The 12,279-nt window shown below is 46.5% G+C and overlaps 4 protein-coding genes across 4 annotated transcripts; all 4 read right to left on the bottom strand.

Annotated features, from left to right (window-relative positions):
- Positions 1–940: 940 nt before the first annotated feature.
- PENARI_c010G02779 (Zn(II)2Cys6 transcription factor domain-containing protein) lies at positions 941–2,469 on the bottom strand (the record flags this gene model as incomplete). The annotated part of the gene is made up of 2 exons (XM_022632164.1): positions 941–1,240; positions 1,306–2,469. 2 exons carry the CDS (start codon positions 2,467–2,469, stop codon positions 941–943), a joined length of 1,464 nt encoding a protein of 487 aa, XP_022487741.1.
- A 679-nt stretch (positions 2,470–3,148) lies between these two features.
- PENARI_c010G06586 (fungal specific transcription factor domain-containing protein) lies at positions 3,149–5,128 on the bottom strand (the record flags this gene model as incomplete). Its single annotated transcript, XM_022632274.1, has 6 exons — positions 3,149–3,383; positions 3,435–3,461; positions 3,512–3,601; positions 3,655–3,725; positions 3,782–4,107; positions 4,807–5,128. 6 exons carry the CDS (start codon positions 5,126–5,128, stop codon positions 3,149–3,151), a joined length of 1,071 nt encoding a protein of 356 aa, XP_022487739.1.
- A 4,108-nt stretch (positions 5,129–9,236) lies between these two features.
- Positions 9,237–9,978, bottom strand: PENARI_c010G10896 (uncharacterized protein; the record flags this gene model as incomplete). The annotated part of the gene is made up of 3 exons (XM_022632410.1): positions 9,237–9,242; positions 9,309–9,606; positions 9,668–9,978. The coding sequence occupies 3 exons, from the start codon at positions 9,976–9,978 to the stop codon at positions 9,237–9,239; spliced, it is 615 nt and encodes a 204-aa protein (XP_022487720.1).
- Positions 9,979–11,354: 1,376 nt separating this feature from the next.
- On the bottom strand, positions 11,355–11,855 carry PENARI_c010G11718 (uncharacterized protein; the record flags this gene model as incomplete). The annotated part of the gene is made up of 3 exons (XM_022632433.1): positions 11,355–11,552; positions 11,603–11,669; positions 11,821–11,855. The coding sequence occupies 3 exons, from the start codon at positions 11,853–11,855 to the stop codon at positions 11,355–11,357; spliced, it is 300 nt and encodes a 99-aa protein (XP_022487996.1).
- Positions 11,856–12,279: the final 424 nt, after the last annotated feature.

The following is a 12,279-nucleotide window of genomic DNA, read 5'->3' as shown; positions in this document are numbered from 1 at the left end:
TCGCATCTGCTCCACAATCCTAAATATGAGTCCGATGACCGACGAGCATTTACTCCCTTCTCACAGGGGCCTCTGGGATGCCTCGGCTCGAGTGCCCCGTACCTCTAGGCCGAATTATCTCGGCTAAGCTCCTGTGGTCCTTCGACATGGAACTGACCAATAAGGATGCTATTGATTGGGAGAAGGATATCAAGATGTTTGCGATCTGGATTCGCCCGAATCCTTTTGTCCGAGTCCGTCCTGCGAATGGGAACAAGACTTAGATCATTGTCAAATACACGATGCCTGAGACGGATACTAGGTATTTTGATTTGATGTAATTCAATACGTCAAGAAAATAAACCAATCCTGGTGCTACATCTTCGCGTATTTGGTACATGCCATGGGGCCGGTTCCGCGCATGACGGATATGTAGTTTGTTAAACCGACTGCGACCTTGACCAAGTGGTGACACCTGTGCCCAGCAGTTCGGTGGACACGGTACATTAATTGAAACAAAAAGTTTGAATTGCTCCGGAGCAAAATACAATGTCGGGGCCGAACGAATGACCTACCTACCTAAGTCATTGGTGATAGTCAGACTATAGAGCACCACCTAACTATTGCAAAAGCATCTGCCCATCGGAAGATCTGTTATATTAGGTAGCTTGTTGTATGACCCTGTTATCTACATATATAGGTAGCTACCTTACGTGGCTGGCCATCGGAGCGATTCTTTTTTTTATCGGGGAGAAGAGGGCCCAGATGCCGTTACAAAATCGGAGTTGATGCCCGAAATTTTTGATTTTTATTTTAAACGTGACGCTGCTCAAAATATCACATATTCCCGAATAACTGTCCATGCAACATCGAATTCATAACACTCATTCGCAACTCGCGGCGCAGTCAAAACCAACACGGCGAATTATAATCGACGAGACAATGCAATAGCCGTGAATATCTATGAAATAGGGTTCAGTTCTAACATCTGCTGGATCTTTTTCATATTCTTCCTGAGCGAGAAAATATACCCAACACCCATCCCTTCACTCTCCTTGTCATCCTTTTGACTCATCACCATCCGCACCAGCGCGGTAAACTCCGAACTACTGAGGAGACCATCATTGGAACCGCTGGCAGGGTCAAGACGGAACTCCGCGGATGTTCCCAGCAAGCGCTCGATGCGAGACAGAAGATGCATGATCACTTGGACGAGAATCTTGATCTGCAGATTCCCGTACTGCACGGGAAATCCTCCAAGCTGGAGGCCCGGTACGGATTGGAGTGATGAGATGAAAGCGACATTTCAGACAGAGACTCGCAGACGCGCAAAAAGAAAATGTTATAGATCTGGATAATCTGAATGTAGCAGGTCAGGATCACTAGAGCGGTCGAGATATCCGGTTTGGAATGGTCGGAGGGCGGGGGGATCCTTAATTCTGGAGTGTGCAGTTGGCCAAAGGGCGAAGAGCTGATATGAAGCGGCTGCACGGCGTTGTTCAGATTCGCTGCCACGCGAGAGCAGTACATGTCAGACCCCGATGATGACAGCGTGGTGGGATCCGAGTTTGGTGACTGAAACCCAGACCCCAGCTGGTCTGCAGAGGTCTTGAAAGCGATGGTTTGGAGGACTTGCACAAACTCGGAGGTGCTTTGAAGGACCTCTCCGAGGGAGTTCGAATTGGCTGCCTCCTGGCTCTGGTTGGCACACACGATATTGACCAAGGTGACACTCCAAGGTGCTTTCTTTAGTCGGTCCAGTTGATTGCTCAGCGACTGAATCAGGACAGACAGCCTCTGAACGGCATCAGCGCTGCTCATTGTCTTCCGTGGCTGCTTGGAAGGATCTGCAGCTCTCAGGGAGTCGGAATCCAGTCTTTGGCTGGATTCATCCCTGAAATACTGACTTTGACTACTCGATCTATGGCTGGTGTCGGCATACGCGCTCTCCACATCGCTTGGGCCTGGGATATGCGTGCCATTCAGCGAGGGAATCCCGAAGGGGCTCTGACCATTCGACAGCCCGACCCCCAGGAAATCATCGCTGACCCCCGAGAGGCCCAAGAGAATTGCCGGATCAAGGCCAAAAAATGCGGGACCATTTGCGTCGAAAGCTCCTGGCCCCTCCGAAGGGACATCAGGTCTCCTGATTCCGTGATGTTTCTCGGCGCCGAATGGATTGCTTAAATTTTGGGTGGGATCTATATCATATAATATGTCGATTTCATCGTCAGCGGTACCGCTTTGGCATCTTACAGGCTTGCGTGGGCGTCGTTCCCGTCCATGGCTGTTTCCCGGGGTAATCTTCCGTGCAGGCCGTCCGAGAGGGCGCAGATTGCTTGTAATACACGAGGCACCGGCGCGCAGGCACCGCGCACAGGACTGGCCTGTCTGGTCCTCACGAGGACATCGTAATTTGTGTGCCCTGCACCTATCACATGCGAATCTTTTAGGGGATTGCGCGTGAGTTTCTGGTGACAACATTGACATTGTGCGGGGTGGTTAGGGTGATATAGACTGTCAAAAGGGGTATAGAGACAGATATGGAACCAAAATATGAGCGGCATTGGACATCCTATGAGCACCACGATTACTAGTGGACGTCAAGCACCCAAAGGATGCCAGTTGAGCTAGATTGCAGTTCGCAGGCCGAACCCCCAGATCGCAGGATGGTCCCCTCGAAAAAAAAGCAGGGATTGTGATTAGCGCATTTAATCAGGCTGCAAGCTGCATGTAATTTCGAACACCACTCTTCTACAACGTACTTTCTCCAAATCAAATCATCAGGTTAAATTGAATTAGTGAATTAGTGGGCATGAAGTTGTGGGAAAAGGCATATTACAGGCTGAAACGGGATTGTATCGAGGAGTCGGGAAAGAGCGGAGCTTTTGGGCGGGGAGGGCTGTTGGTAGGAGTACGACAGAGAATCGAGTCTGGGTGAAGCCAACGAGAACGTCATGTTGGGAAAGATATGGTAGCGAGTCATGTCGTAAAAGGCCTTGTTGAAGTCCGTCAATTGCCTGTCGGGAGCAGTAGGCTGGTGCGGTGGAATCTTCGAGATCGCAAGCGATTCAGGACCGGATGGCAGCCCCGTGCAGAAAGTATCGCGAAGACTTCCAGGCCCTACCACAAGTGACGCGATGCCGGCTTGGATTTTATCCTGTCCTTTTCAATGCATCTGATTGTTGAGGCCAGCTTTTTGCCAGGCTTTCTGACGTAGCCGGCGGATCATGTCCCAGGCTTCACGGCCGCCATGCTTGAGTGGCCAAAACATAGAAATCCCATCTTCGCCGCCTATGACACCTCCATCTGGCCCACAGAGAGCCATGACGTGGTCTATGAAGACGCGGGACTTGGATGCTTCTGGGCTATATGGTCGCTCATCCGGATCAACAAGCATGATCCTGTCGATTGTTATTATATCTCACGAGATGGACAGGAAATCGGGTACTTACATTGTTGCATGCAAAGGCTGATGATTCCTGGCAAATGGTCAGCTGGAGTGAGCATAGATGAGTCCTGGATAGCTTACCCAGGCCAGCTCCACTGGAATGGCCGAAAGTCGGGGTCTGTCACGAGCTGGAGGAACTTTTCCATAAACGCATGACAATGTCGAAGAGCGCTAAAAAAAGAGTTAGGGGCCAACTATTCTATCGAACAACGAAAAGCTCTCACGTTTGTCGCGCGACGGGCCAAACTCGGCTGTGCGCATTCTTCAAAAAAGGCTGGTAGGCGACACAGAATGCCTTAGAAGGCAGGTTAGCGAGAGATCAAAGAGTCTGATAGGATTTCCTTAGCAAACCTTGTCAACGTATAGGGAGAGAATAATTCTGGCCCATTTGTGAAATGAACCTAGAACTGGGGTATGGGATTGCCCTGGGCAGCCGTGTCGACCTTCGCCAGGTAGTCCAGTTTCAGTAAACCAGGCCTCTACGGGAGACTTTGACATGAACAATGCCCCACCAGATGAACCTGAAGCATTACCTGCTAGTTTACCTTCAGGAATCCTGTTTATGATAGAATTCAAATCTAGCTCAAGACCGCGAAGAACGGCTTGGAGTTCCTTCATATCTCCACGGATTACTCGCTTTGTGCCAAATTGAATCTTGAGAATGTGACGGACAGCACCTACCTCCTGTTTAGCTCCGATTCTTGGATGGTTCTGAGTAGAACTTACGGGTCATGACATATTGCCTTTTGTTGTCAGGTAAAAGACATCAACCATCGATGATCCACTACAGACAGATGGGTCGTCGGGGTTGTCCGGCAGTCGTCGGCCCGTAGACACTAGTTGCTCTATTAATGTACATGAAACGAGGGCAAACCATAGCAGTCGTAGGGTAGTACTTTTTCTTTTTTTTTTTTTTTTATTGTTCGTTTTTATTTTCTTTCGAATTTCACTTCCCTTATTTGAAAGTCCCGTAGCAGCAACATTTTGAAATTGAATCTCATTCTGGATGATCTAGCTATCATCCACACTCAAACCCCAAATAGAGACAAGACAAATTCGGCGCTGATAAGGATCGACCTGATGATCCATAGTATCCAGCTGATTATCAAATGAGAAGCGATCAACAAGAAAAATTTCCCTTTCCTCACTCAGTTCAAAGCCACGCGATCTTATACAACATCCGCAATCTAGAGTGCAGTGTCCCACACCAAGCGCCCCGGCTGAACTATTTGCACGTTGAGCATCAAGACAACATCCACAATCACGACCACAACACCCGCCTCTAGACTTGCAGTCTTCAACAAGAATTGGATGCATATACCACAAAGGATTGGATCTCCATAACTCAAATGCCCGTTGTAAGGGCCCGGAATTACCAATGATCCAATCACGGGTATACCACCAGGCTCGTGTCCGCATCCAATTCTCTTGGTAGAGTGTGCTCATCTCGTCCTCAAAGCTTGGAAGGCCAGTGACCCAGAAACTCGGATTATTCTTCACTTTCCGTAAAGTAATCTCCGCTTGACAATTCCTTCGCAGCTCCTCTTCGTAGTGGAGTAGGTCGGCAAAGGCGTCACAATCATGGACCTTTGACTCTCTTTGGTAGAGATTGTATCGAAACACTTGGAGACTCCTGATACATCCTTCTCGCTCTAGACGAGCCTCTTCTGGTGTTTTGTCCCCCGGTAAAGATAGCATCTTGGGGTCCGATAGCTCGTCGCACTTTTCAGAGCTGGAAAGGGTATGCGTACAATCACAACAGGCCATGGCAGCGCAAGGACGTCCGGCGGTTCGAATTAGAAAGATTTGAATGTTCAAGAGCCTTGAATTCTCGCCGACAAGCGTAAATAATCTGTAAGGTTCCAAAAAATAGGCGAAATGGCGAGTCGTCTTTAACGGAAACCCACAGCCAGCTCAACGTACGCCTCATTATGACGCACGCAATCATTGAGAACTCTATTTGAACAGTACGGCGATATGGGTTTCAAACCTTCCCTAGTACCTAGTCGAGTATCCTAATGCTAAGCTTGCTTTACAGCATGAGTACCTTGAAACAAGTTCGCTAGTCTGTATCCGCTCTGGAAGTTTAGTATAAAATTGCTTTTGGAATCAATATAACATGATATGCAAAACCCCGCTGAGGTATCAAATATGCACCTTTTGTTTTTCTTATTCTTCTCCAAAAGGAGATCAAGACTTATCAAAGATCCCCGCTGCATTGAGATCTCATCCTCTCTGGTATTACCAACTAGGAATCTTTGGCAGCCTTCTTCTCATTCTCCTTCGCCGAGCTTTTTGACCGTTAAATCATGTCTGTGTTAGTAATTGCGAATCTGAATTCTATTCTGCCATCCAAAATTACCGCTTGTCGGGTCGTTGGCCCTTTGAGCCCTAGAGACCGCCGTAACTGCCCTACTTGCAGATCGGTAGTGCATAGAGAACAATTAGTCTCAACAATCTAAGAGTAACACAAAAAGATCAAGCCTCATTTTATGCAGCCATCAACAAACTTCTTATTGATTTCACATAGTTGACCCCTGTTTATGGATTCACGTCATCTTCGCATGTGGAGAAAATAAAAGTTGATTATCATTCAATGGATGATAAATATCAAAAAGCGACTTACCGCAGCGATTGGACCTGACAGTGAGTGAATCTGTTTTTATGTTCCGAAGCTCTTGTCCATTGATATAGTCGTCGGGCCAAACAAGTGGGCCAAGCGCTAAGAAAGTGGGGCTGTGCCCCGCTCGTACGTCGTTACTACGATGGCTAGAGTCCTTTTTTGAAGCCTACATACTCCATGTAGCCGCACACCGGCTTTGAGTTAGACGGTCCCAATCTCCTTTTGGACCAATAATGTTTCGTCAGACTGGAGGAATGAGGCTCTAAATCTTCGTCGTTGAAAGATATCACTCCTGACATCGACCGCAATTATATATGCGTGGCACAGCCTCGCGCTAATGCACGGGATTTCACGTCGGTTCTGTGCTCTGGGCTCTTCAGCCGACGCTCTCGGTCTAATAATATATGACAGCCTTGACCCTTGTCATGCTGGAGATATATTGATCCAAAACCTTTACTGGAGTAATTCTTTGCTGATCCAGCCATTCGAATTTCAACATGAGGGGGTAGCTGCAGGTGGGCGTACCCGCCGGCATAAAAAAATTGTCAAACGTTAAGAAAGCGAGAGCTATACACCGCTGGTAGTTCCTTCGAAGGTTAGTGAGGGATTGAGCGCCTAATAACTACTTGAAGGCCACAAAACGCGTCCCTACCCTCAGAGTATTCCATTATTTCTTAGTCCACTGCTGCATGTCCAAGAAATACCTTCCTCTTATCCTACCATCTCCACAGTCTAGAAAAAAGCATGGATTTCTCATAGACCTATGACCCGATTAATTTTCACAGCATTTCTTCCCTTCATGATGCCAACAAGCATTTGGAAAAAAGAACGGCCTTTCGTTTGTGGAAACAAAGTTGAAATCTCTTTCTCTGCGATACGGAGTTGAGAATATCTTTGGGGTCGCGCTTGTCCACCGTCATTTCGATCCGGAAGAGGGAACGGTCCTCGTGGAGAAAGACATGGTCACAGCTCCCTGAAAGTGTGATGGTTCATTTGTGAAGCATAGTGGAAGAATTATTCCAATCTCTTGGTTCTTCAAGGGGGGCATATCTCGCCCAAAAGCTACGCCCAGAGATCAAAGAGCTAAGTCTTTTCATTCAAGAACAGCACCCTATGCTACATTCGGACTGGATCAGTAGCAAACCGTTAGCAATCTGGAACTCTTAGATTCCCATATCTAAACGGCATAGGCTTCTGGACGACCTTTTGCAGAGTTTCTGTTACAACTATAGACTATACCTATACCCTCTGATGTGGCCTAGGAAAGAAATTATCTATACTCTGTCTGGCTCACGGAAAGTCTAGATCGAGGTCTTCGGCGAACTCTCCTTAGTACCACTAGGTAGGGTAATGCTATTAACTACCTGATTATACGGTCCCTAATCCTAGATTATACTGCTGAGTTTAATAAATATACTAGCATTAGCTTTGCTTATGGAGACCTAAACGCACATAATTATATAAAAAGCGACGACTTTCATTTAACGGGGTAGGTACATTCTATTGTTTCCTATCCTTTGTATACTAATATATTAACATTTAACTCATAGAGTCATTGACTAGGACTAGATGTCTATAGCACCCCTGCCAGCTATTATTTATTATCCTTAGTTTATAGCCGATATTTCTAGATAGAGAAACGATGGTGTCACAGACGGCGAAAGCTTTATTGATAATCGCCTATACCTCGAGACTTTGGTCAGGATAAAAAAGTCTTCCAACACAATTACATTAAAGTGTCGAAACTTCTGGCCGGGTCCAGGAAGAGGCTATCTTCCCAGTCAGCCTTCCATTTCAAAGACATCCAAAAGGAATTTGTCAAGATGCACTGTCCGCGAACAGAAATTAACATCAGAGCTACGAGACTACAGCTAGATACAGTGCTTACTTTGTATCCTGACTTGGGGGACAAAGAAGGCGTGCTGGAAATCAAAAATATACTGGGAAGCAATGCTGAAAATGAGAGGCATAAGTAATTCGGCTACTTGTTGAAAAAGAACTGAATTGACGTCATTCATATAAGCAAAAGGGACACTTGCGGTTTGCTTGTTCTTAGTGTCAAAAGAACAAGCTTGGAAGTCGGTCAATCCCAAATGACAGTATCGGAAATGGCGTCAATTGTTACTTTACTGTAGAAGGTCAGTGAGACAGTAGCTCAAATCTTTCCTCATGCCTGAACTGGTATTTTCAATCCACAAATACTTCATCCTCTCTCGTCAAACTTCGGAATATGCGCAAAAGCGAAGAAATTCAAACAAAAACCGTAACTCACGAACGGGGTGATCGGGTCTTTCATATCAAGGCGATCAACACAGAGGTTACCTATCAGGTATGGAGGCGCTAAACCGCAATAGACAAAACCGACCCGAAAAGGCAATGTCCGCCGTTGGCAGTACCTCGTAGGTCGACACCTATTCTGTCGGATTCAGTAGTCCCGTAATAACAGGTCACCCAATGAAAAATGACCAAATGTCTGAATTGTTTACAGTCCCTTCGTGCACAATTTGAATATATCACGAGAATCAATCTCTGGCTCACATTGTAGCAGATGAAGAAGATTGATACAGTGCCCCAAGACAGTGTAATGAAGGAGAGAACTGTTGAAGCGATATCGTCGTCGTCCTAAGCCTCTTGGCGACCTAAGTGATGAAAGCTTGTTTATTTTGGACCCGCTGCCGCCCAGGTTTCACCACAGTCGGCGTTGCTGGGTGGTTCAGGCGATAAATATTGCCACTTATGTTCAATTCGCATTCTAAAAGGCGTTAATATAAATTTTGAAGAACTGAGTGACCAAACTGACCAGTGCTAGCATGCGTGCTATTCTCGTTCGTTGCAACTACAAGGATAACACAACTCAGCAAGCTCTTGGCGCACGACTACTTCAGCCCACTCACAAGGGACTCCCGAGGTTGAAGCTTTGCAATTTCAACTTAGTATAATCAAACTTGTATAAAGGAAGAGCTCTCGCTGAAGGAGTGGGATTATTCATCAGTGAAAGAGTCCATGTTAGTAGAGATAAACCCAACCGAAGAGATAGATAGAACAAGAAGACACTGCGCACTAAAGGCAAAAATCTAAATTGAGTTGAATACTAGCTCGTGAACTCGAAGTGCGAGACTTGACTTTATACCTCTGATCGAAGATAATGCGCCTTCGCTCCGCCCCATTACTCACTCTGATAGATTAGTCCTATTAAGACATAGCAAATGAAATGTGAAACAAAAAAAAGCACCACCATCAATTTACATCTCGCACCAGACGCTTCGACCGTCTGGGCTTAGAAGTGGCGTCTTCAAGTGATAACTTGCGTTTCGGTGGTCGCGTTAGTACCTCAACTCTAAGCATTCTATTGTCAAATGCTGGCGGTCCAATTGTCGAGACTGCCAAGTCTGCGTTCTCGTGTGCCACATTCGCCCAAAATTCCGACGAGGTTATGACCTCGGTGTCGGCATCGGGAATGCCTGACCTAGCCTCGTCAACTTGAGAATCGCATTTATTTGAACCAGAGGATAGTGGATTAGGGCCATCTTCAAGCACTTCTTCTGTGCCCAAGCTGGGAAAACCAGTGTAGTATTCGGCAAATCCACATGCAATAATCCAGGTCATTGGCGGACTAAATTTCCTGAAGATAGCTGAGATGATTTTGCTGGCTTTCTGTGTGTTCATAGGCTAGCGGTTCGATTGTCGAGAATGTCTCGGCCGTGTGCGCTTCAACATCTTCGTGTGCAAGAGTCATACAGAATTCCGTCCCGGATTCCCGCAAGGTCATTCTCTCGGTGTCTACATCAGAACAGTCTGTCCTCTGGGACCAAGCTCCTTCGACGAGAGTCACAGTGGAAATGGTAGCCGAGCCCACTGAAGCAGCATCATCCTCAACCACTATAGGATTGGCCTCCGTACCCGGACCGGGAGACCGTTTCTTCATCGAGGTTATGTATTGGAGAAGTAGAGGGAAAATTCTTATTGTCATTGATTTATTGAGAGAGAGAAAGAGAGAAGAAGAAGAGAGGAAGCTAAAGATCTATACATTACAGAGAGAGAGATCACCTGATCTCCAACATTATGGGCGGACTGAATATTTCCCATAAAGGACACCTGAGATACCAATCCTCATCGGCATGCGTTACGACGGGATTGGAAACTGAGCCCAATGGAGTAAGGCAATACTCAGTACCTAGCCCAGAGGGATAGGTCAGGGCGCAAGTTGGACAGCCTGGCGGTCCAACTATTGGTTTCCGCGTGATCTTGGTATTATCTTTACTAGCACGCGGGTCATTGCACCAATCCTTATCCACATAGATCATAAAAGGACTGGTGGACAACAACAATAGATTGTTATCCGGATCTCCAGGATAATAAGTATCTGGTCTGATGAATCTAGGCCCATATCGTAAAGTCAGCAAGACAGCTACATAAAGGCATTATATAACTCACCCGCTTGGTGACTAGCGCGCATTTTTTCAGCTTCCTACTAATAGCATACAGTGAGAACAGTAGCTAGGTCGATTTCCGCCTCCTCGTTCGGGCGAGGCCAGCTTGTATCGTAAGTCAGGGTCTCCGCTAGCTCACCAATGTTAAGGCGAGGATTGGAAACTGAGTTTGATGGGCTAGACTTTGTGCTACCCAGCTTAGTATCCCAAGGCTTCGTGGATGCTTCACAACTTTTAATAAATAAAAATGAGCATGCTTTCAAGGGGGTTCTTACTAGAGGCTTCCGGCAGTTTATCGGAATAGCTTATTATAACTGGAATAGGTAGTGAAATCGAAGATTTGATGGCTGATATAGCGTAAACTTGGAGATGAATAGAAAGACAATTGTTAATTTTGTGGAGGTGCGAGATACAGACTTTTATATATGGCCGACTGTCCCTATCAACGTAAGGCGGACGTGGTGATCTATTATTATCCCTATCCGGTGACAGTACCCGACAGCGGAGAGAAAGGCGGTGAGTAAATTCAGGGAGGAGGGGGGAGGGTTTGTTAGCATCCAAAGGGGGGTGTCTGTATCAGTCCCCTACATTTATTGCATTTGACATCCGTGTCAACCAATCCAACGATAATGCATTGAAGTCTGTTAAAATTTTCTAATCTTTGAACTGGTTTAGTCTAAAGAGTTTCGTCGTGTAAAATTGATGAATCTGTAATGGCACCACACACGGCAGAAAGCTTCTCAGCGGAAAACAAAAGATTTTGCTCTCTCTATGAGGCTATTCTATCTGCTTTTTGAATGAAGCCGCCCATCAAGTTTGGGAAAGTGTGAACTTTTGCTCTGCCGTGTAAAACTCAATATCTGTACCCGAGTCATGCGCTGGTGGGGTATTTGAGCGCCTTCGCAATGGTTCCTGGTGCGAGGTGGAAATGGCTTTCACTCCTCTCAGGTTTCTGTACTTTGCTTAAGGCAGGTGACGCCATAAGGGGCACATATGCTGGCGTTGATTGAGAGACGTCATCTTGACTCTCTGAGACCTTTGTATAAAGGCCGGCAAAGATAACTCGAGCCTGGGAGCACGTTAGCAGATCCCAGCATGAAAGAAACGTGGGCTGGTTACCTTTCGAGATTTTGGCCATTGAGATATATGTCCTCTGGCAACTGCAAGCTCCTCTCGGGTGAGGACACTTTGTAAGAGGACGTCCAGCCTTGCGCACTTTTATCATCAATCGATCGAAATGCTGGCATTTTGAGGATCGATGACCGCGAATACATGGTTCGCTGGTTCAGGGCATTATCAGCACATCCGCAATAATATTATCAGACAGATAAGTATACCAGGACCACTTAACTCCCTCTTCGTCCAGAGGCATTGTGAAGAGTAAGTGTGATTTTGTCAGTGGCATGGTCAGAGGACCGCGAAGATCGCCAGATGACGATATTCAAGTCCTTGTTGTCGCAAGTGCGTCCTTCCGACCTTGACGAGACGCCTTGATAAGCGTCGGTGGCGAGCGGTGACTATCCTTGATTGTGTTACACACGTTAGCGCGATCTGGTTCCTGCATTGAGTTTTCCTCATGCTTAATCAACTCAAGTTTTTCAGGCTAGCTGATAATACATATAGTCGTATATCACTCTTAATTGTGCACAGCGACGATCAAGATATTTGCAATCTGCCGCTATCATTCCATCATCAGTGAGCGAAACTGTACCGCAAATCTGCAGGCGCGCGTGACTAAATCCCCTCTGAAATTGATCTTATAATTTGGAAACAATAACCGGTATAGCGGTGGAATT

This window comes from Penicillium arizonense, assembly GCF_001773325.1.
Source record: "Penicillium arizonense strain CBS 141311 chromosome Unknown PENARI_contig010, whole genome shotgun sequence".
Taxonomy (NCBI): domain Eukaryota; kingdom Fungi; phylum Ascomycota; class Eurotiomycetes; order Eurotiales; family Aspergillaceae; genus Penicillium; species Penicillium arizonense.
This window is presented reverse-complemented; position numbering and strand designations above follow the sequence as displayed.